Here is a 26,397-nt window from a genome sequence, read left to right on the forward strand (position 1 = left end):
CAGCAGGGGGCTTAGTGAGGACTTCGCTCCCTCTGGCCAATGCGTCCCTGTGGGCAGTCCTGGTATAGGTGCGAAGGGCCCAAAGCCAGACAGGAGGGGGCACTGCTGGGGCCCTGGTGAGCTGGCTGAGGACTTGCAGCCTCTGAGATGCTCTTACTTGCTTCCTGTGGCTGCCCTAGAAGATGACCACATTCAGTGCCTGAAACAGCACAGCCTCTTCCAGACCTGGAGGGCAGACAGCCACCTCGTGCCGTGGGCAGGGCTGCTCCTCTAGGGGAGAACATTGCTGTGTCTTTTCTAGCTCCTGGATGCCAGAAACTGCTTGGCTCATGGCGCTTTCTTCCAACCTCACAGCCAGCAACATGGCATCTCTCCAGCTTCTGTTGCTGGCATCTCACTTCCTGACTCGAACGGCCTGCCTCCCTGTTAGGCGGACCCCTGTGATGGGCCAGGCATGATGGCACCAGCCTGTAATCCCAGCACTTTGGGAGGCTAAGGGGGGAGGATCACTTGAGCCCAGGAAAGAGAGGCTAGTGAGTCAAGACTGCACCACTGCACTCCAGCCTGGGCGACAGAGCCAGACCTCGTCTTAAGACAACAGAAAAAGGCCCCTGTGATGACACTGGGCCCACCTGGATAGTCCAGAAAGGTCTCCCATCTGAAGGTTCCTCACCCAGGCCCATCCCACAGCCCCTGGCAATGCTTACCCAAGTGAAATCCTTTTGTTTTGCCTGGATTTGTCTCTTGGCCACAGAAGGGTACTGAGACCCACAGCTGCTGCCCCCACAGATGGGGGACCCTGCCTGCCTTCCACTCCAGCACACTGTATGCTGCTCTCTACCCAAAAAGTGCTCTGTGGGACAGATTCTACCAGGAGTGTCAAATCATTCCAAGTGTCACTTAAAAGGGAATGCAATGGGCCAGGCACGGTGGCTCATGCCTGTACTCCCAGCACTTTGGGAGGCCGAGGCAGGTGGATCACTTGAGCCCAGGAGTTTGAGATGAGCCTGGCTGGCAACATAGCAAAATCCTGTCTACAAAAAATAAAAACATTAGCCAGGCATGGTGAAGGCCTGTAGGCCTACCTACTCAGGAGGCTGAATGAGCCCAGCAGGTCTGCAGAAGGCTGCAGTGAGCCACGATCGTGCCACTGCACTCCAGCCTGGGTGACAGTGAGACCCTGTTTCCAAGGGATAGGATGAAAAGTTAAGCTCCAGGGTTGCAATGAAAATAGCAGAGTTAACTTCGGTGAGTTCAGGATGTAAGCTGTGATGACACTCGGACGTAGCCTGGCTGGAGCCCAGGGCATGGCTGCAACCGTTCAGACCCACAGTGGGACTCCCTCAACTAGGCAGGAACTAAGGTCCAGAAAGGCACTACTGGGCCCAATGAAGGCGCTTCTCTCCCATTCAAAGCCAGCTCTGTCCTTAGTCTAAGAAAAGTGAAGCGTTCCACAAACAATTTTCAGGTCAATTTTTACTAGTGTCTAGAAGACATTTAGGAGAATTCCAACTGATTACCATTTACAGTGATCACAATGAAACTACTCAGAGTTATCACTGAACTTCAGTAAAAAATACAACAGAGTACCATCAGGACACTGATGGCAGCGAGAGGGCAGGAGACTGCTCCATCACTCTGCTCATGTCTATACTGCCAAGGTCCCCACCACACCCCCGCCCGGGGCAGAAGAGGCAGCCTGCAGATCTCTGCTGCCGAGAAAGAGCTCCTGAAGTCGTGGGATCTGGATACCGCTGGAGACGGGGCCTTCCGCGGGTCTCCCACCTCTCGAGGGACTACAGGGAGAGGCGTCTCCAGTGGGCAGCCTCGGGTCACTTCCACAGCTCCCCCAGTGGCTTCTCTGTGGCAGTGCGGATGGCGTCCTCAGAGAGCGCACAGATGTCCTCGTGGACAGCTTCAATGCTTTTGGAAGCATCCACCATCTGTTCCCACCGGGGTTTCGGGAGAAAGAGGCTCATCAGCACGTTCCAGGCTGGGCACGGGAGCCCACACCTGTAATCCCAGCACTTTGGGAGGCCCACGAGGGAGGACTGCTTGTACCCAGGAGTTCAAGACCAGCCTGGGCTACACAGGGACACCTAACCTCTGCAAAAAAATTGGCACCACTGTACTCTAGTCTGGGTGACGCAGTAAGACCCTGTCTCAAAACAACACCATGTTTCATTCTGTCCTCTGTGCTTGTGCGGATTTCACACAGGCCAGGCTCTGGAAGGCCAACCTGAACCTCCTGGCAGTGTGGTGACCTCCGGGATACCCCACACGTCTCTGAACCTCAACCTTGATAGTGCCCACGGTACAAAGCCACCCAGCATTCCTGCCACAGCCCTGATGCAGGAGAAACATGATGTGCCAACTGCCCACTCCTGCTCTCAGCCGACCTGAGCCTCCTTGTGACCCCAACCCCGATGAGTGCCCACTTGCAGGAGTGAGGCATAGCCCTCAGCACAGCCAGGCCCACCCAGCCCACCAGGTCGAGGCGACTGTCCCTCCAGCTCGCAAGCAGTGAGTGGGAAGCACAGAGGGCAGACCCTGCCCTGCCCACACTCCTGGGCACTGCCTAGAACGTAAGGAAGTTCCACAGCAGCCAGACAGGACCGATGCAACACTGGGCCTGACCCGTCCCTGAGGGGAAGATGAATTTGGTTCTAACAGCTGTGCCGCACAATGGCGTGAATGGTGCGAGGAACGTGGGGAGGGCATGAGCACGCGGGACGGCCTCCTCTCCACCAGAAGGAAAGCAGTGAGAAGGAAAGCAGTGAGAGGAACTCAGAAGCACTGGAGTCTCAACGGCATCCCGGCTTCTGCTGTCAGGTGGCGCAGGACCCTTCTCAAGCTTCTTGAGAGATTTCCGGGATACCCCACACATCTCTGAACCTCAACCTCAACAGCAAATTCTAGAAAATCTGCCAGAAGCGTAGAAGGCACTCGGAAGAGTCTAACCATTTCATGAGGTGTGACTGTGATGGAAGGAGAGTGACTCCCTGCACAAAAGCCACCTTCCCAGATGCCACTCACCGGCCACTGTACAGCCACACAGCTGTCGCCCAGAACCACCCAAGATGAGCCTCTCTGGGCAGCTGACTGCCAGAGGGAAGGCCGCACGGCCAGAAAAGGGTGCTGCTATCCCGCCTGTGTTCCGGGAAACGAAAAGCTGTGACCAGCATCATCTGCAGGCACAGCTGGTCAGGCTGGGGCAGGCCCTCAAGCACTGCTGTGTGGAGCTCAAGGGACAGAAGCTCTGTGGGCCGTGGCCACAACGACAGTGCTGGCGCCGGATGTGCCAGAAGCTGTGGCTGCTGTCTGGAAAGAGGCCACGTGGGCAGTGGTGGGCACAGGTGACTGGAGTCTGGGGGAGAGGTGGGGGCTGCGGTTGGGAGGAGCAGAGGCGTGCCTGCGTGTCCACTGGGAGGGGAGAGTCCAGCGTCCTGGGAGTAGACAGAGTAGAGCCAGACCTGGGACTGCTGAGACTGAAGGAGGCAGAGCTGAAGGGAAAGCCAGCACACGGCACCCTCCTGAACTCAGCCAGGTGCGGCCGCAGCGCCCACGCCCAGTGGGAGGCCCGCACCAGAGGACACAGTGGCAGGAACAGCCTGGCACTCATGTCTGAAGAGGGGCTGAGGCTGTGGAGGATTGCGCAGACTCTCACCTGACCCACCAGACAAAGCGCCAAATGTCAACATTTAGCAAAACTCACCGGATTAGAATTTGCTGGCACTGGCCAGGTGCAGTGGCTCACACCTATAAACCCAATACTTTGGGAGGCCGAGACGTACAGATCGCCTGAGGTCAAGAGTTGGAGACCAGCCTGACCAAAGTGGAGAAACCTTGTCTCTACAAAAATGCAAAAAAAGTTAGCCAGGCATGATGACAGGTGCCTGTAATCCCAGCTACTCGGGAGGCTGAGGCAGGAGAATCACTTGAACCCAGGAAGTGGAGGTTGCAGTGAGCCGAGATGGCGCCACTGCACCCCAGCCTGGGCGACAGAGCAAGACTCTGTCTCAAAAAAAAGAATTTGCTGGCACTGAGAACCCCTGAACGACTACTCCCGGGGCTCCGCATCTGGGAAGACCAGACAGAACGGCAGCAGCTCTACGGGTGCGCCTGTGCCAGTCACCACAGGGTGTAATCCTAAGCCACTGCTCGACGGTTCCTACTGTGCAGTTCTGGGATTCTCACCTTCCAGTTCAAAGTCGTGTCTCTCATGAGCTGGTAGAAACACTGGAGGGCCCGCTCCTGGAAAGCCCTGTTCTCGTAGCGCTCATGGCCATACGCTCCCCGCTTGGCAGCATCTGCCAACTGTAACTGGAGGAACAGGATCAGGTCGGGTTTGGGAAGGCCCACGTCTGGCTGTTTACACCAATCTAGGGAAAAATTCTGCCAACAAAGAACCCAACAGTTAAAACTTAGTGTGGTCTAGGTTTTTGTTTCAAAAGTCATAAAAACGGGAAAAAATTTGGGGACATTTGGTGAGGCACCAAGACGTGAGACTGTTTATATGGTGGCTCGTGTTTAATTTTTAAAACCTCAAATTAAAGGTTTTGCTTTCTCCAATGTCACCTTCTCGTTTTTCCTTTGTAAACAAACAAGTGGACAGAAACGCAGGCAGGTAGAATGGCTCCCGGTCCCCGCCACCCACAGCCCAGGCTCCACGGAGGCCCTCCCAGCGCAGCTACAGGCCCGGTGGCCAGGAGGAAACAGCCTATGTACAGAGCCCCTGGAGACCCCCGGCCTAGGACGCCTACGGCAAAGAGCAGCTGGGTCCGGACACAGGCACGGGGTCCTTGGCAGTGTCCTTTCTGCCATACACAGGCCAGGGTCTCATCCCCCATGGAAGAGCAGGAAGGAGACAAACTCCTAGAGCCTGCTGTGTGCCAGCCCAGCCTCCCCCACTGGCCCTCCTTGCCAGGGCTGTGCAAACACCCTCTGTCCCTCCCTTACTCATCCCATCTCCCTCCAAATGCTGTCCTGTTCCCGGAGGAAAGGTAGGACTGGAAAGGCTGTGACTCCAGGTCACACATCACACAACAGCACCATGAGCTGAGGGAGGCGTCCACCAGCACCTCCCACAGGGCCTGTGGCTGTCAGTCGATCCGCACAGCAGGAAGAAGCAAAGGAATCATGAGTCTTGTTCTCCTTATTATACAACTTAATACTTCAGAGGGGAAGAACTCAAGCTAACACATGAGAAATGGCAGAATTAAAAAGTGAGGGCGTGGCCAGGCACGGTGGCTCACACCTGTAATCCCAGCACTTTGGGAGGCTGAGGCGGGCAGATCACAAGGTCAGGAGATCGAGACCATCCTGGCTAACACGGTGAAACCCTGTCTCTACTAAAAATACAAAAAATTAGCCAGGCTTGGTGACGGGCGCCTGTAGTCCCAGCTATTCGGGAGGCTGAGACAGGAGCCGAGATCGCACCACGCGTACTGCACTCCAGCCTGGGTGACAGAGCGAGACTCCATCCAAAAATAAAATAAAAATAAAAAGTGAGGGCGGTTATCATGAAAAATAACATCATCTTTCTTTTTACTGTCTCTTTAAGGGACAGAGCTGGGCGCAGTGGCTCACAGCTGTAATCCCAGCACTTTGAGGGGCTGAGGCAGGAGGATGACTTGGGCCCAAGAGTTGAAGGTTACAGCAAGCTTTGATTGTTCCACTGCACTCCAGCCTGGGCAACAGAGGGAGACCCCCTCTTGCAAAAAAGGGGAAAAAAAAGTACTACAAATGAACCATCTTTGAAAATGCATCCGGGCGCTGGGCGCAGTGGCTCACGCCTGTCATCCCAGCACTTTGGGAGGCCGAGATGAGTGGATCACTTGAGGTCAGGAGTTTGAGATCAGCCTGGCCAACATGGGAAAACCCCGTCTCTACTAAAAATACAAAAATTAGCTGGGCACGGTGGCGTGTGCCTATAATCCCAGATACTCGGGAGACTGAGGCACGATAATCGCTTGAACCCAGGAGGCAGAGGTTGCAATGAGCTGAGATCATACCACTGCACCCAGCCTGGGTGAGAGAATGAGACTCCGTCTCAAAGAAAAAAAAAAAGAAAAGCATGTGGAAAATATAATCCAAATAACAACTGTGGTTCTATCTGTGAAACAATCTCTAGCTGCATAAATGTTTGCTCTTCTTATTGATAAAACCAAATTAATCTAGCAAAGAGATAAAAGGAATGTAAGAATCACAAAACTCTGCAGAGTAATCGGAGGCATGTCACTCGTACTCGCATTCAAGGGCAGTCCTGGGTCCACACACCTGTGCTCGCCCGACAGGAGGCCAAGTGGCACTCACCTCCTTGGCACCAGTGAAGGCCACACCAGAAAATGCATATCTGTCCACGATGAGGGTCACACCCTGGCTCAACTTTTCCTTAATTAAGGGCCTGAAAAACAGAGGATGCTCCTGAGCCCTGGTTCTGGTTTCACAGGCCTTGAACTGTCAAGCTTAAATTATCCCAACAGGCCGTGCGTGGTGGCTCACGCCTATAATCCCAGCACTTTGGGAGGCTGAGGTGGGTGGATCACAAGGTCAGGAGATCGAGACCATCCTGGCTAACACGGTGAAACCCCATCTCTACTAAAAATACAAAAAATTAGCTGGACATGGTGGCAGGCACCTGTAATCCCAGCTTCTCAGGAGGCTGAAGCAGGAGAACTGCTTGAACCCAGGAGGTGGAGGTTGCAGTGAGCCGAGATCACACCACTGCACTCCAGCCTGGGTGACGGAGCGTCTCGAGACTCCATCTCAAAAAAAAAAAAAAAAAAATTTATCCCAACAATACAACTCAGAAATCTCATATGACAACAGATACAGCACAGTGATTTGTAACCTTATTTTTAATCCAAAAAGGTCGGGATCTTCTCCAGAAGATGCCATTCCCACACCTCCAACAAAACCCAACATGGAAAAGATAACCTCACTAAATAGTAACAAACACAACTGGTAAACTTCAATGTTCCAGAAACACCGCAAGGGAAAGGGGAAGCATTGTCAGCCATCTGGGCAGAAAGGCCAGCACTACCCTGTCCAGGAAGAGGAAGGCACAGGCAAAGAAGAGAGCAGAGGATGGTGGCAGGGGAAGCGCGGGTACAGCCAGCAGGTGACTCGTCCATGCTTATGACCCCTAACCTGGACTGCAAGGATGTTCTCTACCAAATACCACAAGTCCACCATCACCCCTACAGCCGCCAAGATCACGGATGTACAAAGACACGGGACTCGACACTAGTGAGAAGTACTGCTCAAGACAGAGAAAGAAAAGTCTGATTCAATCGACTCAGCCAGTCTCACTGGGGCCTTCAAATCATAGGGGCACCCACATAAGGAGTCAACTGGCCTCTGACAAAGCAGCAGAAGGACGCAATGGCGCAAAGGCAATTTCCTCAACAAACGCTGCTGGAACAACTGGACATCCTCATGAAACAGCATAAATTAGAGCAGACCGTATACCCTCCACAAACATAAATTCAAAATGAATCACAGGCCGGCACAGTGGCTCATGCCTGTAATCCCAGCTCTCAAGGAGGCAGAGGCAGGAGGATAGCTTGAGCCCAGGAGTTCAACACCTGCCTGGGTAATATAGCGAGACCCCGTTCTCCACAAAAAGGGGGAAAAAAAAAAAAGACAAAATGAATCACAGACTCAAATGTTAAATGCAAAACTATGTAACTCCTAGACAATAACACAGGAGAAAACTTAGATCACCTGGGGTTTGGCAGACTGTTTAGATACAAAACCAAAGGCACAACCAATGAGAGAGTTGATTAAGATGGACTTCACGAAAATAGAAAACTTTCTGCTTTGTGAGAGACACAGTCAAGAGAAGGAACGGAAGCCGGGCGTGGTGGCTCATGCCTGTGAGCCCAGCACTTTTGGAAGCCATTTGGCGGGATGGATCCCTTCAGGCCAGGTGTTTGAGACCAGCCTGAGCAACAACAGTAAGACCCCCATCTCTACAAAAAATGTAAACATCAGCCAGGGATAGTGGCATGCACCTATAGTCCTAGCTACTCCAGAGGCTGAGGCAGGAGGATCACTGGAACCCAGGAGTTTAAGGCTACAGTAAGCTGTGATCATGCCACAACATTCCAGCCTGGGCAACAGAGCAAGACATTTTTCTTTAAAAAAAATAAATAAATAAGGCTGGGCAGGGTGGCTCATGCCTCTAATCACAGCACTTTGGGAAACAAGACAGGAGGATTGCCTGGGTCCAGGAGTTCAAGACCAGCCTGGGCAACAATGGTGAGACTCCATCGCTACAAAAAAATTTTACAAACATTAGCCAGGTGTGTTAACATGCCTGTAGTTGCAGCTACTTGGGAGGCTGAGGTGGGAAGATCACTTGAGGTCGAGGCTGCAGTAAGCTGTGATTGTGCACTGCACTCAGCCTGCATGACAAAGAGAGACCCTGTCTAAAAAAAGAAAGAAGAGAAAAAGGAAAAGACAAACCACAGCATAGGAGAAAATATGTATAAAAGACACATTTTATAAAGGACTGGTATCTCAAGCATACACAGAATTCTTAAAACTCAAAAATAAGAAAACAACCAACCCCCTTAAAAAGTGGGTCAAGGCTGGGCGTGATGGCTCATGCCTATATTCCCAACACTTTGGGAGGCGTAGGCATGGTTCATCACTTGAGGCCAGGAATTTGAGACCAACCTGGACAACATGGTGAAACCACATCTCCTCAAAAAATACAAAATTGGCCAGGCACGGTGGCTCACGCCTGTAATCCCAGCACTTTGGGAGGCTGAGGTGGGTGGATCACCTGAGGTCAGGAGTTGAACACCAGCCTGGCCAACATGGTGAAACCTCATCACTAATTAAAAAATAGAAAAATTAGCCGGGCATGGTAGTAGGCACCTGTCATCCCAGCTACTTGGGAGGCTGAGAAAGGAGAATTGCTTGAACCTGGGAGGCATAGGTTGCAGTGAGCCAAGATCGCCCCACTGAACTCCAGCCTGGGCGATGAAAAAGAAACTGTCTCAAGAGGAAAAAAAAAAAAGAAATACAAAACGTAGCATGGTGGCATGCACCTGTAGTCCCAGCTACTTGGGAGGCTAAGGCAGGAGGATCGCTTGAGCCTGGGAGGTAGAGGCTGCAGTGAGCCAAGACCGTGCCACTGTACTCCAGCCTGGTTGAGACCCTGTCCCAAAAAAAAGAGTGGGCCAAAGCACTTAACAGATACCTCATGAAACCAGATATACAGATGGCAAACAAGCATATGAAAAGATACTCCACATCATACGTCAACAGGGAAACGCAAACCAGAACAATGAGGTACCACACACCCCTTTCAGAATGGCAAACATCCGAACACTGACACCACCAAATGCTGGTGAGGATCTGGAGCAGTAGGAACCCTCGTTCACTGCTGAGGAGAATGCAAAATGCTGCAGCCGCTCTGGAAGACAGTTTAGCACAAGCTTGTCCAACCCGAGGCCCCCAGGCTGCATGCAGCCCAACACAAATCCATAAGCTTTCTTAAAACATTATGAGATTTTTTTCTTTAAGCTCATCAGCAATTGTTAGTGTATTTTATGTGTGGCCCAAGACAGTTCTTCTACTGTGGCCCAGAGAAGCCAAAAGACTGGACACCCATGGTTTAGCAGTTCTTTACAAAAATAACAGTCTTACCACATATTAAAGCAATGGTATTCCCTGGCATTTACCCAAAAGAAGTGAAACCTTATGACCACACAGAACCCTGCATGAGGATGTTTATAATGGTTTTATAACTGCCAAAACTTGGAAGCAACAAAGATGTCCTTTAGTAGGTGAATGAACTATGGTACATCCAAACAATGGACTATTAATTAGGGAAAATAAGACATGAACTATTGGTCGGGCATGGTGGCTCACGCCTGTAATCCCAGCACTGTGGGAGGCCGAGGTGGGAAGATCACTTGAGGTCAGGAGTTCAAGACCAGCCTGGCCAACATGGTGAAACCCTATCTCTACTAAAACATACAACTTAGCTGTGCATGGTCGTATGCGCCTGTAATCCCAGCTACTCAGGCAGCTGAGGCAGGAGAATTGCTTAAATCTGGGAGGCGGAGGTTGCAGTGAGCTGAGACTGCGCCACTGCACTCCAACCTGAACAACACAGCGAGACTCTTGTCTCCAAGCCATGGTTAGACATAGAGGAAACTTAAATATCTATTAGGGAAACAAGTAACCTGTAGCAGAACAGATGGACAAAAGAGATGTAGCCTTGGGTACCTGGGATAAGATTATTTAAAAGTAAAATCAGGATTATTCTTCATTTTAAATTGGGCACACATATACGTGTTTCATCACTTTTCTACAAAGCCACAAAAAGCAAAATCAGAAGAACAATTGCCTCCATAAAATCTAGACGTGTTAAAAAGATTATAAAAATTGTCTCATTTTCATTTAAGACTTCGAGTGGGAATAGCCTTTCCAAGCAAGACACAAAGCTAAGCCAGAGGAGAATAATGCAGCGTTTCATGTAACACGGATGAGGAGGAACCAGTGAAAGTTCACCAGCAGGGAACAGGCTAAATGTACCGTGGAACAACTTTTCTAGAGAACATGCTACAGCAATGAAAAAGCATGAGAAGGGCAGAGTTAGGGGATCTGTAAGTGCAGAAATCTGTAAGGCAGAGTTAGAAAGTTGCCAAATAATTTGTATGGTATGACCTCATTTATGTTAAAAAACAAAATTCTAACTATAGTAGTTTTACATATGTATATAAACATAAAAGCATCTGAAAGAACACACATGAACATTAAGTGTTGAATGAAGAGGAAACCTACTACAAAAAAGGTGGTAGGAGAGTTCATATAAACTATAACCTTCAGTTACTAATGTATCAATATCGGTTATCAATTTTAACAAATGTAACATAATACAGCACATAAATAATAGGGAAGGGGGAAGACAGGGGTAGTATGTAGGGAGCTCTCTACATACTCTACTTTTTGATCAATTTTTCTGTATACCTAAAGCTATCTTTAAAACATTAAGTCTCTGAGGCCAGGGGTTTGAGACCAGCCTGAGCGATATGGTGAGACCTTGACTCTACTTTAAAAAAAAATTAGCTGGGCTTGGCAGCATGCACCCATGGTCCAACCTGCTCGGGATGCTGAGGTGGGAGGACTGCTTGAGCCTAGGAAGTTGAGGCTGCAGTGAGCCATGATCGTGTGACACTGCACTCCAGCCTGGGCCACAGAGCAATACCTTGTCTTAATAAAAAAAAAAAAAAAAAAAAGGGGCCAGGTGTGGTGGCTCACACCTGCTGTAATCCCAGAACTTTAGGAGGTCAAGGCAGGCAGATCACAAGGTCAAGAGAGACCATCCTGGCCAACACCGTGAAACCCTGTCTCTACTAAAAATACAAAAATTAAATTAAAAAATAAAATAAATTAAAAATACAAAAATTAGCTGGCTGTGGTGGCACGCGCCTGTAGTCCCAGCTATTCGGGAGGCTGAGGCAGGAGAATCCTCTGAACCCGAGAGGCAGAGATTGCAGTGAGCCGAGATCGCACCTCTGCCTGGTGACAGAGTGAAACTCCGTCTAAAAAAATCCGAAAAACTTAAGTCTATTAGTTATGGGGTGTGGGGAGCAGGAGGAAGAAACAGCATTCGTTAGTGCCCTTTGGGAACTAGCGGCTTCACCACCTCTGATCACAGGACTGCTAAATAAAAGAACCTGAGGCCCTAGCATGACTGTCATTGTCATTCAGAATCAAGTGCGGCATTCACTGTATCTCAGGAGGAAGGAAAGTGGCCGGGGCAGGGGCAGCAATGTACAATGGTTTTTACACTTGTTCCCAGCGATTTGCAGAAAAAAGCAGGTGCACCGCGTGATCCTCCACGTCACTTTTCTTTTCCAAGTAGGAACTCAGAAGTTTGCCGATTTCCGTTGATCTTTCTAGAAAAAAAGAGAAACACACAAAATACAAGTGAGATCAGGCTTTCCCTCTACATGACAATATAGTTTGGGCTGAATTTCTCCTGGACTCAAGTCTCACTTTGAGTTTTACTTTACTAAATCTCTAGACAGGCTTGGCTCTTCTGCGGAAGTCAAAGGAATTTCTCTGAGAAACAACAGCAATCTGCAGACAAGCTGGGATGAAAAATGCTTTAGGAAAAAAGAACTCGGGAAGAAAGTGGAGACTTCAAAGCAAGCATTTATAAAATTTGTGGACTGGGTGGCCTAGGATTAAGGTCAATGCTTCACTTGAAAACTTTAAAATATACGCTATAAAACCCCTGAAAGCGCGAACAGTCATCAAACAAAACACAACACCCGAAACATCCACAAAAATGACACATGGACTACAAAAGAACTGGAGAAAACTTTTGGGGTCGAGCCACGGTTTCGCGCGGGTTTACACGTCAGTCATCACCATACCCCGCACTTCAAGACACGCAGCGTGGGCCGGGCGCGGTGGCGCGCGCCTGTGGTCCCGGCTACCCGGGAGGCTGAGGCGGGAGGATCGCTTGAGCCCGGGAGGTCCAGGCTGCCGTGAGCCGAGATGGCGCCACTGCACTCCAGCCTGGCCGACACGGCGAGAGCCCATCTTTTAAAATAAAAACCGCGCAGTTCACAGCACGTCGACCGCAGGCAACTAAGCTTAGGAGCAGAGAGTCCCTGGGAAGGCAGAGGCGCCGAAAGCCGCCGCGCACCCCCACCCGCCGCGCGCACCCACCCGGGAACCGGAGCAGTTCGGCGCGGTGGCCCGCGGCGCACAGCGTTTCCACCAGCTTGCGGCTCTGCGTGCTCTTCCCCGCGCGGTCCATGCCCTCCAGCACTATGAGAGCCCCGCGCCGGGCCGCCATGACTGTCCACCGCCCGCCCCCTGCGTCTCCACACCTCCTTCCGGAGCTCCCATTGGCCGCCATCAACAGCGCGCACCGTGATTGGCTCGCATTTCCCGGCCTCAGCCGGATTCGAAGGGATTGGCCGGGGCTGGGGCGAGGGCGACGCGCTGTGGGACCGACACTCGCGCCTGCGCCCTGGGCCGTGCCGTCGCTGGAGCAGCGTCCTGGGCTTCCGGGGCGGAAACCGGTGCCCCTTGTCCCGTGCGGGCCTCCGTCCTCGGGCTACCAGAGCTTTTCGCTTCGGGAGAGCCGGTGACGCCGCGCGGGCTGGATGGCTGCAGACGCTGGGTCAGGGCGCGGACGAGGGGAGGGCAGAGTCGGAGGGGCTCCCGGGCGCTGCCCGGGCAGCGTCGCCTCTCGTTGGCTCCTGGCTGCGCGCAGCGGGCCCGACTCTCACGGCCCTGCGGTGCCCGCTGCACGCGCGAGGGCTCCGGTCCCGCGGCGCGCGAGACGCACGAGCGAGATGCCTCCCGAAGCGCGGGGCCCAGTGCCCAGGCTCAGCCGGGGCGCCTCCCAGAGCTCACCTGGAGCCCACTCCGACTGCGTTCTGGAAACGCTGTGTTTGACAGCAGGGGCAGGATAGGGGGCTGTGTAGACACTGGCTACCTGGCAGTTGTAGTAAAACCGTGGGGTTGATAAATGTTCACCATAGTTCCTGAAGCGCAAAACTGCAGGGCTCTGAAAAGTCCGTGTGTGTGTTTGTGTTGTTGTTTTGTTGTTTTTTGTTGTTGTTTTGTTTGAGACGGAGTCTCGCTCTGCCGCCCAGGCTGGAGTGCAGTGGCGCGATCCCGGCTCACTGCAACCTCCGTCTCCCGGGTTCAAGCCATTCTCCTGCCTCAGCCTCCCGAGTAGCTGGGACTACAGGCGCCGCCACCACACCCGGCTAATTTTGTGTATTTTTAGTAGAGGCGGGATTTCACCGTGTTAGCCAGGATGGTCTCGATCTCCTGACCTCGTGATCCTCCGCCTCGGCCTCCCAGAATGCTGGGATTACAGGCGTGAGCCACCGCGCCCGGCCAAAAAGTCCGTTTTAAAGGATGATGTATACAAATTATAGCACGGAGAGAGAACGGGCAAGTTGTTTCCTCTTTCCATGCCTCCAACTCCTCTGAAATGTGGGTCATGATGATAAGAGGAAAAACTGTCTCTGCTATAGAGAGGTGGAAAAAGTCCCGCGAAGTGTCCCTGGCATCTAGAAAGCGCTCAGTCGCGTTTGCTGTTATCTTAGGGATATCTGGCTGCCCGGACAGTTCTCAGATGAGACTTTTTGTTATTTTAGATACCTAAATTACTATCTTTATGTGCCAAATTGTCAGTTGTCAGCTAGACCTCACTTTCTGCTTAGCAGAAGAAAAGGTAGGAACTGCATTTCCCAGAATCATCTGTGTAGCTCTGTGTTACAGCCTGCCAGAGAGAGGCACTCATACCTTTGGAGGCGATTATTCTTGGGAGGCACTCTCAGCCAGAAATATAGATGAAATTCAAGGCTGTTTGCTAATGAGCTTTTGAGAACCACCTGCCTCACTGATGTAGACCAAGAGATTGCTGGTAGCTTTCTAGTGTTGAGTTTGCATTGGCTTCGCCATGAGCTCTTGAGACCTCCACCCACTTCAGTGCTTTGGGCTGAGGTCATTGGCAACAATTTCCCTGACTTTGCTCCCAGCCTTTGTGTAAGCCCGCGATTACATTATCACTGCATACCTAGAGTGGCTTTGTGTTTTCCAGTAGCTGAACCCTGCCCAATTCAGTTTGGGGTTCTGGAAGGATGTGGGTTATATTATTATTACCAGTTATGCCCTTTTTTCCTTTTTAATTTACTTTTATTTTTATTTTTTTTGAGATGGAGTCCTGCTCTGTCGCCCAGGTTGGAGTGCATTGGCGCAATCTCGGCTTACTGCAACCTCCACCTGCCGGGTTCAAGCGATTCTCCTGCCTCAACTTCCTGAGTAGCTGGGATTATAGGTGCCTGCCACCACCCACCTGGCTAATTTTTGTATTTTTAATTTATTTTATTTTTTAATTTTTTTTTTTTTTTTGAAACGGAGTTTCTCTCTTGTGGCCCAGAATGGAGTGCAATGGCATGATCTCGGCTCACTGCAACCTCCACCTCCCGGGTTCAGCCTATTCTGCCTCAACTCCCAAGTAGCTGAGATTACAGGCGCCTGCCACCACGCCCAGCTAATTATTGTATTTTTAGTAGAGATGGGGTTTCACCATGTTTGCCAGGCTGGTCTCGAACTCCTGACCTCAGGTGATCCACCCACGTCAGCCTCCCTAAGTATTGGGATTACAGACGTGAACCACCGCACCCAGCCTGCCCTTCCTTGACGTCCAGCTTAGCTGTGAGACTTCCAAATGGTGATGTAAAGTATTCTGCTGTCTTGTGCCCCGTTCAGGCAGAAGCTCTAAAAGGTGTTTTGTGGTTTAGTCCCTCCCTTTCTGCCCCCAGCATGAACACAGCATGTGCACAGTGAGAGCTGATTTTTCACCCCAGATCCTGTAACAAAGGCACGTGAAGTACAGCCGTCAGCAAGAAGTAAGCCATTGTGATTTCGAGTCACTGAGACTTCGGGATCCTTTGTTACCACAGCACAACCTAGCGAACGATTACAAGTACTAAGAATGGTACTTATTATTCTCTTACATAGATAATCAAAGTAATATCCCTTTTTTCTGATTGATACCTCCTTATAAAATACCATCTTGTTGCCCTCCAAAGGATGAAGGGGATTGTAGTAAGGAAGACCACCTTCCCAGGGCTGGGCGAGGCTGCAGTACTGCCTCTCGTCAGGTCCAGGAGGACTCAGCAGGCTGATGAGGAGGAACACAGGGCATCCGTGTTGGTGCATGCATGGCTTTCCTGGCTCCCCTGGGACGGGAGGAAGGTGAGGATGGAGGGAATCTGGCTGGCTGGGCCTTGTGTACTGGGGAGTGGAGGACCTTTTTGACTGCAGGGATTGCTGAAGCACATGAGCATCTTGAAGTGTGTTAATAAGATACAAGAAACGCTTTTGCCTATTCCAGCATGGTGTACCTCTCGTAGGATGCTTTTTAGCACAGGTAGCAGAATACCAGCCAGCCCACTGTGGCTCAGAGCATTAAGGTATTCAATCATCTGACATTACATGAAGTCCAGTGTTAGGCAGGAGCTCTGTGACTCAGGACATCAGGTTGGTCCACATCCTAGCAGTTCTCTTGGTGTTCCTGCGTGATCACAGGATGACCGCCACACCCCGGCCTGCTGACCTCAGTCCTGACGTGGGCGTAGGAGGGTCTGTGTGGCTGAGAATCCAGTGTCCTTCGTACTGCCACGCTGACAGCCTCAGCCTGATTTCCAGCACTGTCTGTCCTGGAGCAATGGGTGCAAGAGTCACTCCACAAGACCCTGGAGGCCCGATAGGCGAGTAGATCCACTTCATGGGTGAAATGTGGGATGCTGGGTCTGTGTGGTCAGAGATAATAGGTGAAATGGAGTTGGCCACAGGCTGATAATTGCAGAAAGATGCAGGTGGACACATGGGTTCATTAGGTCTCTGCTTGCTTGCTTTTTTTTTTTTTTTCTCCAGACAGAGCCTCGGTCTGGGGACATTTGGATTGGGATGGGGGTGCTAACAGCATCTAGTGGGTATAGGCCAGGGATGCTGGGTAAACATCCTATGAAGCATGATGTGGCCCCACACAGTGAAATGTCATCAGACCCAAAGTGTCCCTTGTGCCAAGGTTGAGAAACTTGCTCTAAGCAGACCACAGCAGGCACGAGAGGGGTAGTAAGGGAGCCATCTCTCTGGCAGTTTCGTTTTGTTTTTTTTCCAGACAGAGTTTTGCTCTTGTTGCCCAGACTGGAGTGCAATGGCGCAATCTCGGCTCAATGCAAACTCTGCCTCCCAGGTTCAAGGGATTCTCCTGCCTCAGCCTCCCAAGTTGCTGAGATTACAGGTGCCACCACCACGCCCAGCTAATTTTGTATTTTCGGTAGAGATGGAGTTTCACCATGTTGGCCAGGCTGGTCTGGAACTCCTGACCTCAGGTGATCCACCTGCCTCGGCCTCCTAAATTTAGTATTGGGATTACAGGCGTGAGCCACTGCACCTGGCCCTCTCTGGCAGTTTCTAAAATAGGGTCCCTTCAAAAGCGTTTGCCAGTTTTGTGTGTGTGAGTGAAAGAAGACAAATTGGTCTCTGGGAGAGTTATATTTAATATATGATATGTGAGGGCCAATAACCCTTAATAATAAATATATTTTTTTAAACAAAATACATGAAGACCAGTTTCTACATAGAGAATCAGTAAAAGATGGCCGGGCGCGGTGGCTCACGCCTGTAATCCCAGCACTTTGGGAGGCCGAGGCGGGCGGATCACGAGGTCAGCAGATCGAGACCATCCTGGCTAACACGGTGAAACCCCGTTTCTACTAAAAAAAATACAAAAAATTAGCCGGGTGTGGTGGTGGCGCCTGTAGTCCCAGCTACTGGAGAGGCTGAGGCAGGCGAATGGCGTGAACCCGGGAGGCGGAGCTTGCAGTGAGCCAAGATCACACCGCTGCACTCCAGCCTGGGCGACAGAACGAGACTCTGTCTCAAAAAAAAAAAAAAGAGTCAGTAAAAGATATAAAGCAGAAAAGGATGGAAGAACTACAAATAGGCAACAAATATGTTTAAAAAATGTTTAGCTTCACTTAAAATGAAATAAATATGATTAAGACATTTAAGGTTGGCTTCCCCCCACACCCATGAGTTTAGCGAAGGTTAAAAATTTTAAAAGCCTGATGAAATCTAGGGTTGGCCGAAGTATGGAAAACACAACCAGTGGCCATGCCGCTTGGTGTAACCTTCCCTTTGGGCAATTCATTTAAAAGTATCAGCCCTTAAAATGTGCAATACAGGCCAGGCGCGGTGGCTTATGCCTGTAATCCCAGCACTTTGGGAGGTCGAAGTGGGTGGATCATGAGGTCAGGAGTTCGAGACCAGCCTGGCCAACATAGTGAAACCCATCTAATAAAAATACAAAAAAAATTAGGCTTGGTGGCGGGTGCCTGTAATGCCAGCTACTCGGGAGGCTGAGGCAGGAGAATCACTTGAATCTGGCAGGCAGAGGTTGCAGTGAGCTGAGATTGCACCACTGCACTTCAGCTTGGGCAAAACAGACTCTGTCTCAAAAAAAAAAAAAAAAAAGCAATACTCTCTGAGCCTGCAGTATTGTTTCTTTCTTTCTTTTCTTTTTTTTTGTTTTGAGAGGCGCCCGGCCCTACCAGTTCTTTAGAAAAAATTATTAGAAATGTACTGCAGGCCAGGCGAGATGGCTCACGCCTGTAATCCCAGCACTTTGGGAGGCCAAGGCAGGTGGATCACGAGGTCAAGAGATCAAGACCATCCTGGCTAACATGGTAAAACCCCGTCTCTACTAAAAATACAATAAATTATGTGAGGCTGAGGCAGGAGAATCGCTTGAACCCAGGAGGCAGAGATTGCAGTGAGCTGAGATCACGCCACTGCACTCCAGCCTGGCAACAGAATGAGACTCCATTGCAAAAAAAAAAAAAGGACTGGTGAGACAATGTGATATCCTTGCTCCTCCTCCCATTGTTCAGTGGGGGTATAATGTTTCTCCCATTCAATCTGGGTTGGCCCCAGTGACTTGCTTGACCAATAGAATGTAGTGAGGTGATGTCTTGGGGCTACCAAAGTGAGGTCACCCAGGTGACTTCCACCCCAGCCTCCTGGGACTTAGACCTGCTGCTGCTGAGACTGCTGTGCTGGAGAGGCCACATGTGGGTGTTCTGGCCCACGGTGCCAGCTGACGTCAGCCTTCTAGCCATCCCGGTGATCTCTGTTGTGTCACACTGGACAGGATTACCCAGTGGAGCTGCTGAAATTCCTGGCACACTGTCACACGTAACAAAATGGTTCTGGGCCGGGCATGGTGGCTCACGCCTATAATCTCAGCATTTTGGGAGGCCGAGGTGGGTGGATCACAAGGTCAGGAGTTCAAGACCAGCCTGGCCAATTCGGTGAAAGCCCATCTCTACTAAAAATACAAAAAGTATCTAGGCGTGGTAGCACACGCCTGTAGTCCCACCTACTCAGGAGGCTGAGGCAGCAGAATTGCTTGAACCCAGGAGGTGGAGGTTGCAGTGAGCCGAGATCGTGCCACTGCAGTCCAGCCTGTGTGACAGAGCAAGGTTCTGTCTTTAAAAAAAAAAAAAAAGGTTCTTTTAAACCACTAGGTTTTCAGGAGTCTGTAAGGCGGTCTGTAAGGCGGTGATACATAATGGTGGCAGATACACGCAGTTATATGTATAGCCATGTTCATTAGAGCATGATTTATGATACTGAAAGATTGGGGACATCTGTAAGGAGTTTGTTGAAGTCTGATACGCCACCACAATAAAATAAATCTAGTCAATGGGACAAAGCAGGGTGAGTAAAGCAGGGCCAGATGTTCACAAGGAGTATTCAGCTAAAAACGTAAGTCAGGCCGTGTGCAGCAGCTCACACCTGTAGTCCCGGCATCGCGAAGGCCAAGGCAAGAGGATTGCTTGAGCCCAGCAGGTCAAGCTGCAGTGGACTGTGATCATACCACTGCACTCCAGCCTGTGACAATGTGAGAGCCTGTCTCAAAAAACAAAACAGGCTGGGCTCGGTGGCTCACGCCTGTAATCCCACCACTTTGGAAGGCCGAGATGGGCAGGTCATGAGGTGAGGAGTTCGAGACCAGCCTGGCCCCACGTAGTGAAACCCCGTCTCTACTAAAAATACAAAAAATTAGCCGGGTGTGGCAGTGGGCGCCTGTAATCCTAGCTACTCGGGAGGCCAAGGCTGAGGAATCGCTTGAACCTGGGAGGTGGAGGTTGTAGCAAGCTGTGATCTCGCTGCTGCACTCCAGCCGGGGTGACAGTGCAATATTCCATCTCAAAAACAACCTACAAACAACAAAACGAAAAGTAAGTAGTAGAAAAATGGTACTGTGACTCAATAAAAGAACAACCCAATGAAAAAATGGGCAAAAGTGCTGGGCACGGTGGTTCATGTCTGTAATCCCAGCACTTGGGGAGGCTGAGGCTGGAATAGTGCTTGAACCCAGGAGTTGGAAACCAGCCTGGGCAACATAGATACCCCAACTCTACAGAAAAATTTAAAAATCAGCCAGGTGTCACAGTGCGTGCTTATAGTCCCAGATATTCAGGGCTGAGGCAACAGGTCCTTTGAACCCAGGAGGTGGAGGCTGCATGAGCCATGATTGTGCCACTGCACTTCAGCCTGGGTGACAGAGCAAGACCCTGACTCTAAAAATAATAATAATAACGGAGGCTGGGTGTGGTGGCTCACGCCTGTAATCCTAGCACTTTGGGAGGCTGAGGCCGGCAGATCACGGGTCAAGGAATAGAGACCATCCTGGCAAATGTGGCAAAACCCTGTCTCTACTAAAAATACAAAAATTAGCTGGGCATGGTGGCAGGCACCTGTAATCCCAGCTACTTGGGAGGGAGAGGCAGGAGAATCGCTTTAACCCGGGAGGCAGAGGTTGCAGTGAGCTGAGATTGCACCATTGCACTCTAGCTTGGGTGACAGAGTGAGAGACTGTGTTTCAAAATAATAGTAATAATAATAATATAATAACCAAAAATTGGAAACAACCAAGATGCTCTTTGATAAGTACATGGGTAAACTGTGGAACATCCAGACATTGGAATATTTTTCAAATTAAACATGAACTAGCTATTAAGCCACGGAAAGGCATGCTGGGGCCTTAAATGCATGTTGCTGAGTGAAAGGAGCCATCCTGAAAGGGCTCACACTGTATGATTCCAATTACACGACATTCTGGGAAAAGCAAACTATGGAAACAGTAAAATGATCAGTGGTTGCCAGGGGCTTCAGAGGAGGGGAGAGGGATGAATAGGGAAGCGCAGGGGATTTTTAGGGCCATAAGACTATGCTGTATGACATGTAATGGGGGCAGCTGACATCATACGTTTGTCAAAACCTGTAAGAATGCATCAGGCACCGGGCACGGTGGCTCATGCCCGTAATCCCGGCATTTTGGAAGGCCGAGGCTGGTGGATCACCTAAGGTTAGGAGTTTGAAACCAGCCTGGCCAACAGGGCGAAACCGCATCTCTACTTAAAACACAAAACTTAGCCAGGCGTGGTGGCGCCTGCCTGTAGTCCCAGTTACTTGGGAGGCCGAGGCAGGAGAATCGCTTGAACCCAGAAGATGGAGGTTGTAGTAAGCCAAGATTGCACCACTGCACTCCAGCCTGGGCAAAGAAGCCAGACTCCATCTCTAAACACATAAATAAATAAATAAATAAGTAAATAAAATAAAGCACAAGGCAGAATGAACTCTTACGGAAATAATGATGGACTTTGGCTAATAATTATCAATATTGTTTCATCAGTTGTAACAAATGTAACACATTAATGCAACATGTTTATAATAGAGGAATCTGTGTGTGTGTGTGTGTGTGTGTGTGTGTGTGTGTGTGTGTGTGGCAGGGGAGTATATGAGAACTCTACTTTCTGTTCAATTTTTCCATAAACCTAAAACTGATGGAAAAATAGTCTATAATTAAATGAAGCCAGTAAGGATGCACTCAAACTGCTAACATTAGGACTGAAAGGTGAAAAAGGCAATCACAGTCCTGCCCCCTGGGGAGGTGGGAAGCTACAAGTTCCTGTATGGTTTGATTTTTTTGTTTTTGAGACGGAGTCTTGCTCTTGTTGCCCAGGCTGGAATGCAATGGCACAATCTCAGCTCACCACAACCTCCACCTCCTGGGTTCAAGCGATTCTCCTGCCTCACCCTCCCAAGTAGCTATTACAGGCAGCTGCCGCCACACCAGCTAATTTTGTATTTTTATTAGAGATGGGGTTTCTCCATATTAGTCAGGCTGGTCTCGAACTCCCGACCTCAGGTGATCCACCCACCTTGGCCTCCCAAAGTGCTGGAATTACAGGCGTGAGCCACCACACCTGGTCAATTTTTTTTTTGTTTTTTTTCTTTTTTTTGAGAAGTTTCGCTCTTGTTGCCCAGGCTGGAGTGTAATGGCCTGACCTCAGCTCACTGCAACCTCCACCTCCCAAGTTCAAACGATTCTCCTTCCTAAGGCTCCCAAGCAGCTGAGATTGCAGGCATGTGTCACCACACCCGGCTAATTTTGTATTTTTATTAGAGACGGGGTTTCTCCACGTTGCTCAGGCTGGCCTCAAACTCCTGACCTCAGGTGATCTGCCCACCTCGTCCTCCCAAAGTGCTGGGATTACAGGCATGAGCCACCGCACACCAAGCATTTTTTTTTTTTTTTTTGAGATGGAGTCTTACTCTGTCACCCAGGCCGGAGTGCAGTGGCGTGATCTCGGCTCACTGCAACCTCCGCCTCCCAGGTTCATGTCATTCTCCTGCCTCAGCGTCCTGAGTAGCTGGGACTACAGGCGCCCGCCACCACGCCCAGCTAATTTTTTTGTATTTTTAGTAGAGACGGGGTTTCACCATGTTAGCCAGGATGCTCTCCATCTCCTGACCTCATGATCCGCCTGCCTTGGCCTCCCAAAGTGCTGGGATTACAGGCATGAGTCGCCACACCCGGCCTTCTGGCTCTGTTGTCCAGGATGGAGTGCAGTGGCACGATCTCGACTCACTGCAACCTCTGCCTTCTGGGCTGGTTCAAACAATTCTTGTGCCTCAGCCTCCCAAGTAGCTGGGACTACAGGCACCTGCCACCAAGCTTGGCTAATTTTTTTTGTATTTTTAGTAGAGACGGGGTTTCACCATGTTGGTCAGGCTGGTCTCCAACTCCTGATCTCAGGTGATCCGCCTGCCTCGGCCTCCCGAAATGCTGGGATTACGGGTGTAAGCCACCATGCCCGGCCTGCATTTTTATAATGAACATAATAGTGGCAACAACATTGTCTCTGGTTTTCAGTATTTGACTGGGGTTTAGGGAAGAGTTCACCAAGGGGGACATAACTTGTTTTTTTAGATGGGAGTCTCTGTCACCCAGGCAAGAGTACAGTGGTTTGATCAAGACTCATTGCAGCCTAGACCTCCTGGGCTCAAGCCATCCTCCCACCTCAGCCTCTCATGGTGATCATACAGATTTGAGTCATAGTACCTGGCTTACTGTCTTTAAAAATGCAGTTTAAATAATGAAAGTACTGCTCCTGGCTGGGCGCGGTGGCTCAAGCCGGTAATCCCAGCACTTTGGGAGGCCGAGACGGGCGGACCACGAGGTCAGGAGATCGAGACCATCCTGGCTAACACGGTGAAACCCCATCTCTACTAAAAAATACAAAAAACTAGCCGGGCGAGGTGGTGGGTGCCTGTGGTCCCAGCTACTCGGGAGGCTGAGGCAGGAGAATGGTGTAAACCCAGGAGGCGGAGCTTGCAGTGAGCCGAGATCCGGCCACTGCACTCCAGCCTGGGCGACAGAGCGAGACTCCGTCTCAAAAAAAAAGTACTGCTACTTTGATCAGGTTATGCTAATGTGTGTGACCAGCAACGCTGCATCTCTGAAGTCAAGGACGTGGCTGGGGGTGGGGCGGGGGGTTCTGGGGCCTCTACACTTTCCATCTAGTGGTCATCAGTTCTTGGGGCTTGGGGAGCCTTTCGGATGTTCTCTTGAGATCACAGGGAATAGAGACAGGACTGGGAAGTGACACACACTTCACACATTAAAGACCTGCCAGAGATGAGTTGGAGTCCCAGCTTGGGGGTGTCCAGCTGTGAGGTGAGAAGAGGAGAAACATGGGTACTGGTGAACACTGCATGATGATGCTACACAAAGTTAGGAGGCAGAGAAGAATCCCCCCAAAGACTAATATTTAAACATTTTTAATTATTTTATTTTATTTATTTTTTTTGAGACGGAGTCTCGCTCTGTCACCCAGGCTGGAGTGCAGTGGCACGATCTCAGCTCACTGCAACCTCCACGTACCGGGTTCAAGTGATTCTCCTTCCTCAGCCTCCTGAGTAGCTGGGATTACAGGCACCAGCCATAATGTCCAGCTAAGTTTTGTATTTTTTTTCTGAGACAGAGTCTTGCTCTGTCGCCCAGGCTGGAGTGCAGTGGCGCAATCTCGGCTCACTGCAAGCTCCGCCTCCCAGGTTCACACCATTCTCTTGCCTCAGCCTGCCGAGTAGCTGGGACTACAGGCGCCCGCCACCACGCCTGGCTAATTTTTTTATATTTTTAGTAGAGACGGGGTTTCACTGTGTTAGCCAAGATGGTCTCGATCTCCTGACCTCGTGATCCACCCGCCTCGGCCTCCCAGAGTGCTGGGATTACAGGTGTGAGCCACCGTGCCTGGCCAGTTTTGTATTTTTAGTAGAAATGGGGTTTTGCCACGTTAGCCAGGCTGGTCTCGAATTATTGACCTCGTGATCCACGGGGTTTCACCGTGTTAGCCAGGATGGTCTCGGTCTCCTGACCTCGTGATCCGCCCGCCTCATCCTCCCAAAGTGCTGGGATTACAGGCGTAAGCCACCGCGCCTGCCCAGTTTTATTTTACTTTTGAGATGGAGTCTTGCTCTGCCACCCAGGCTGGAGTGCAGTGGTGCAATCTCGACTCACTGCAACCTCCGCCTCCCAGGCTCAAGCGATTCTCCCGCTTCAGCCTCCCTAGTAGCTGGGATTACAGGCACCTGCCACCATGCTTGGCTAATTTTTGTATTATTATTATTTTGAGACGGAGTCTTGCGCTTGTCACCCAAGCTGCAGTGCAGTGACGTGATCTCGTTTCACTGCAACCGCCACCTCCCAAGTTCAAGTAATTTTCCTGCCTCAGTCTCTGAGCAGCTGGGATTACAGGTGCCCGCCACCACGCTCCAGTAATTTTTGTACTTTTAGTAGAGACATGGTTTCACCACGTTGGCTAGGCTGGTCTCAAATTCCTGCCCTCAAGTGATCTGCCCGCCTCGGCCTCCCAAAGTGCTGGGATTACAGGCGCGAGCCACCGCGCCGAGTCCTAAACATATTTTAATTATGTTTCTCCAGTATTTGTTTTTTCTTTAAAAACATTTTTTTGGAGACAGAGTCTTGCTCTGTCGGCCAGGCTGGAGTGCAGACGTGATCTCCGCTCACTACCACCTCTGCCTCCCGGGCTCAGCCTCCGGGGTAGCTGGGACTACAGGCGTGCACCACCACGCCCGGCTAATTTTTTTTTTTTTTTTGTATTTTTAATAGCCTCGGGGTTTCGCCACGTTGGCCAGGCTGGTCTCAAACTCCTGGCCTCAAGTGATCCGCCCGCGTTGGCCTCCCAAAGTGATGGCATTACAGGCGTGACACAGCGTGCCGGCCTTCTCCAGTATTTTTGCATGCATCTTACTGCACACCTTTGCACGCCATCTTATTAACTATATCATACTGCTTGCACGTGCCGTTTCGGCCAAGGCATCCAGATGGTGCGGGTGCTGCCTGCCTCGACAGGTGGCAGCAAAGGAGCTGGTGTCCTCACTGGTGCTGGGCGGGGCGGCCGCTTTCCTTTGAGGGAAGGGGCGGCCTTGCCCGGGGAGGGCGCCAGGGTCCAGGCCCTGAGGGAGGGGACAGCTCGCTCCGGCCACGCGGTGCTGGCCCTCGGCTCAGGCCGGGCTGAGGCCCCGGAGGCTCGGGGTCCGGAGGGAAGGCGCTGAGCCAGACAGGCCCCAAGGAGCCTTCGGGAAGGTGGGGCCTCGTGGCGGCCTGTCCGGGATCCCGTCCGGGAGCAGCGCCGTCAGGACGTGCGCGAGGTCTCCGGGGCCACGTGTTGGCGTCTGGTGGCCCTGGGGTCGCTGGCAGGTTCGGAGGGGAGACGCCCACCTGGGTGCCTTGGGCTGTACGGCGGGCGGCGGGGCCGGGAACCCCTGCTCCTCCTCGGCCTCCGATCTGCTGCGGCCCTGGGTCCAGCTCGCTGCACGACGCCGCCACCACAACCTCCGCCCGGGCCCCGCAGCCCGCCGCCCGCCGGAAGCCTAGGGGCGTGTCCGGCCCCGCCCCCGACCGCGGCCAATCAGCGCGCGCGACTCATGAATAGTGAGCGCGCTGGCACCGCCCCGCCCCCGCCTCCCGCGGCACCGCCCGCCCGCGCAGACCCCGAGCGCGGCCGCGGACGAAGATGGCGACCGCCATGTACTTGGAGCACTATCTCGACAGTAAGCGCGCCCCGCGGGCCCCGCGCCCGCCGCCCACGCGGAGCTCCCAGTGCCGCAGCCCCCCGCGCGCCGGGCACCGCATGCAGACCCCGTGGGCTCGGGAGGGCGGCAGGCGCTGCCGGGTGCGACTTGGGGCGCGCGGACGGGGCGGGGCAGGGCCGCAAGAGAGGGGAGGGCGCGGGGGGCGGGCGATGGGGGGGTCCCGCCGGCTCGGCCGCGCCAATTCCAGGTGCGTCACGGCGGGGCGGGGCCGGGTGGGGCGGGGCTTGCGGACTCGTCCCGCCCATAGCTTAGGTCCCGCCCCCACCCAGGCCCCGCCTCGTCTCCGCCCCCAGCTCCGGCCCCGGCCCCGCCCGTTCCCGGCCCCGTCCGTCCCGTCAGGTCTGCAGGTTGAGC

The 26,397-nt window shown here is 51.7% G+C and overlaps 2 protein-coding genes across 9 annotated transcripts in view; one reads left to right on the forward strand and one right to left on the reverse strand.

Moving 5' to 3' along the window:
- Positions 1-1,458: 1,458 nt before the first annotated feature.
- DTYMK (deoxythymidylate kinase) lies at positions 1,459-13,038 on the reverse strand. 3 transcript variants are annotated; one of them, XM_003908203.4, is made up of 5 exons: positions 12,706-13,038; positions 11,816-11,924; positions 6,316-6,406; positions 4,198-4,395; positions 1,459-1,943 (listed from the first exon to the last, which is right to left on the reverse strand). In XM_003908203.4, exons 1-5 carry the CDS (start codon positions 12,896-12,898, stop codon positions 1,833-1,835), a joined length of 702 nt encoding a protein of 233 aa, XP_003908252.1. In that variant the 5' UTR covers positions 12,899-13,038; the 3' UTR covers positions 1,459-1,832. The 3 variants fall into 3 exon arrangements, with proteins under 3 accessions (XP_003908252.1, XP_003908253.1, XP_021779946.1); XM_003908204.4 differs by having other exon boundaries at positions 4,198-4,323; positions 12,706-12,954; XM_021924254.2 differs by having other exon boundaries at positions 6,280-6,406; positions 12,706-12,864.
- Positions 13,039-15,103: 2,065 nt separating this feature from the next.
- Positions 15,104-26,397, forward strand: part of ING5 (inhibitor of growth family member 5) — a 34,435-nt gene continuing 23,141 nt past the window's right edge. For 2 of the 6 annotated variants that reach the window (XR_002516382.2, XM_003908205.4), the window contains exon 1: positions 25,887-26,001. Coding sequence is in view for 4 of the 6 variants with exons in the window: in XM_003908205.4 (XP_003908254.1) it covers positions 25,965-26,001 (37 nt within the window). In the remaining 2 variants the exon portion in view is untranslated. Of the gene's footprint in view, positions 15,763-25,885; positions 26,002-26,102; positions 26,124-26,397 lie in introns of those variants that run through there. The other 4 variants (XM_009183561.4, XM_009183560.4, XM_021924256.2 and 1 more) reach the window with 4 other exon arrangements.

This window comes from Papio anubis, chromosome 10 (genome assembly GCF_008728515.1).
Source record: "Papio anubis isolate 15944 chromosome 10, Panubis1.0, whole genome shotgun sequence".
NCBI lineage: Eukaryota > Metazoa > Chordata > Mammalia > Primates > Cercopithecidae > Papio > Papio anubis.

Excerpts from the sequence above, each read along its gene's own strand:
- DTYMK (XM_003908203.4), bottom strand. The coding sequence starts at position 12,898 with ATGGCGGCCAATGGGAGCTCCGGAAGGAGGTGTGGAGACGCAGGGGGC. Across the intron at positions 11,925-12,705 it reads CGAACTGCTCCGGTTCCCGG|AAAGATCAACGGAAATCGGC; the intron begins GTGGGTGCGCGC and ends CTTTTTTTCTAG. Across the intron at positions 4,396-6,315 it reads CCTTCACTGGTGCCAAGGAG|AATTTTTCCCTAGATTGGTG; the intron begins GTGAGTGCCACT and ends CTTTGTTGGCAG.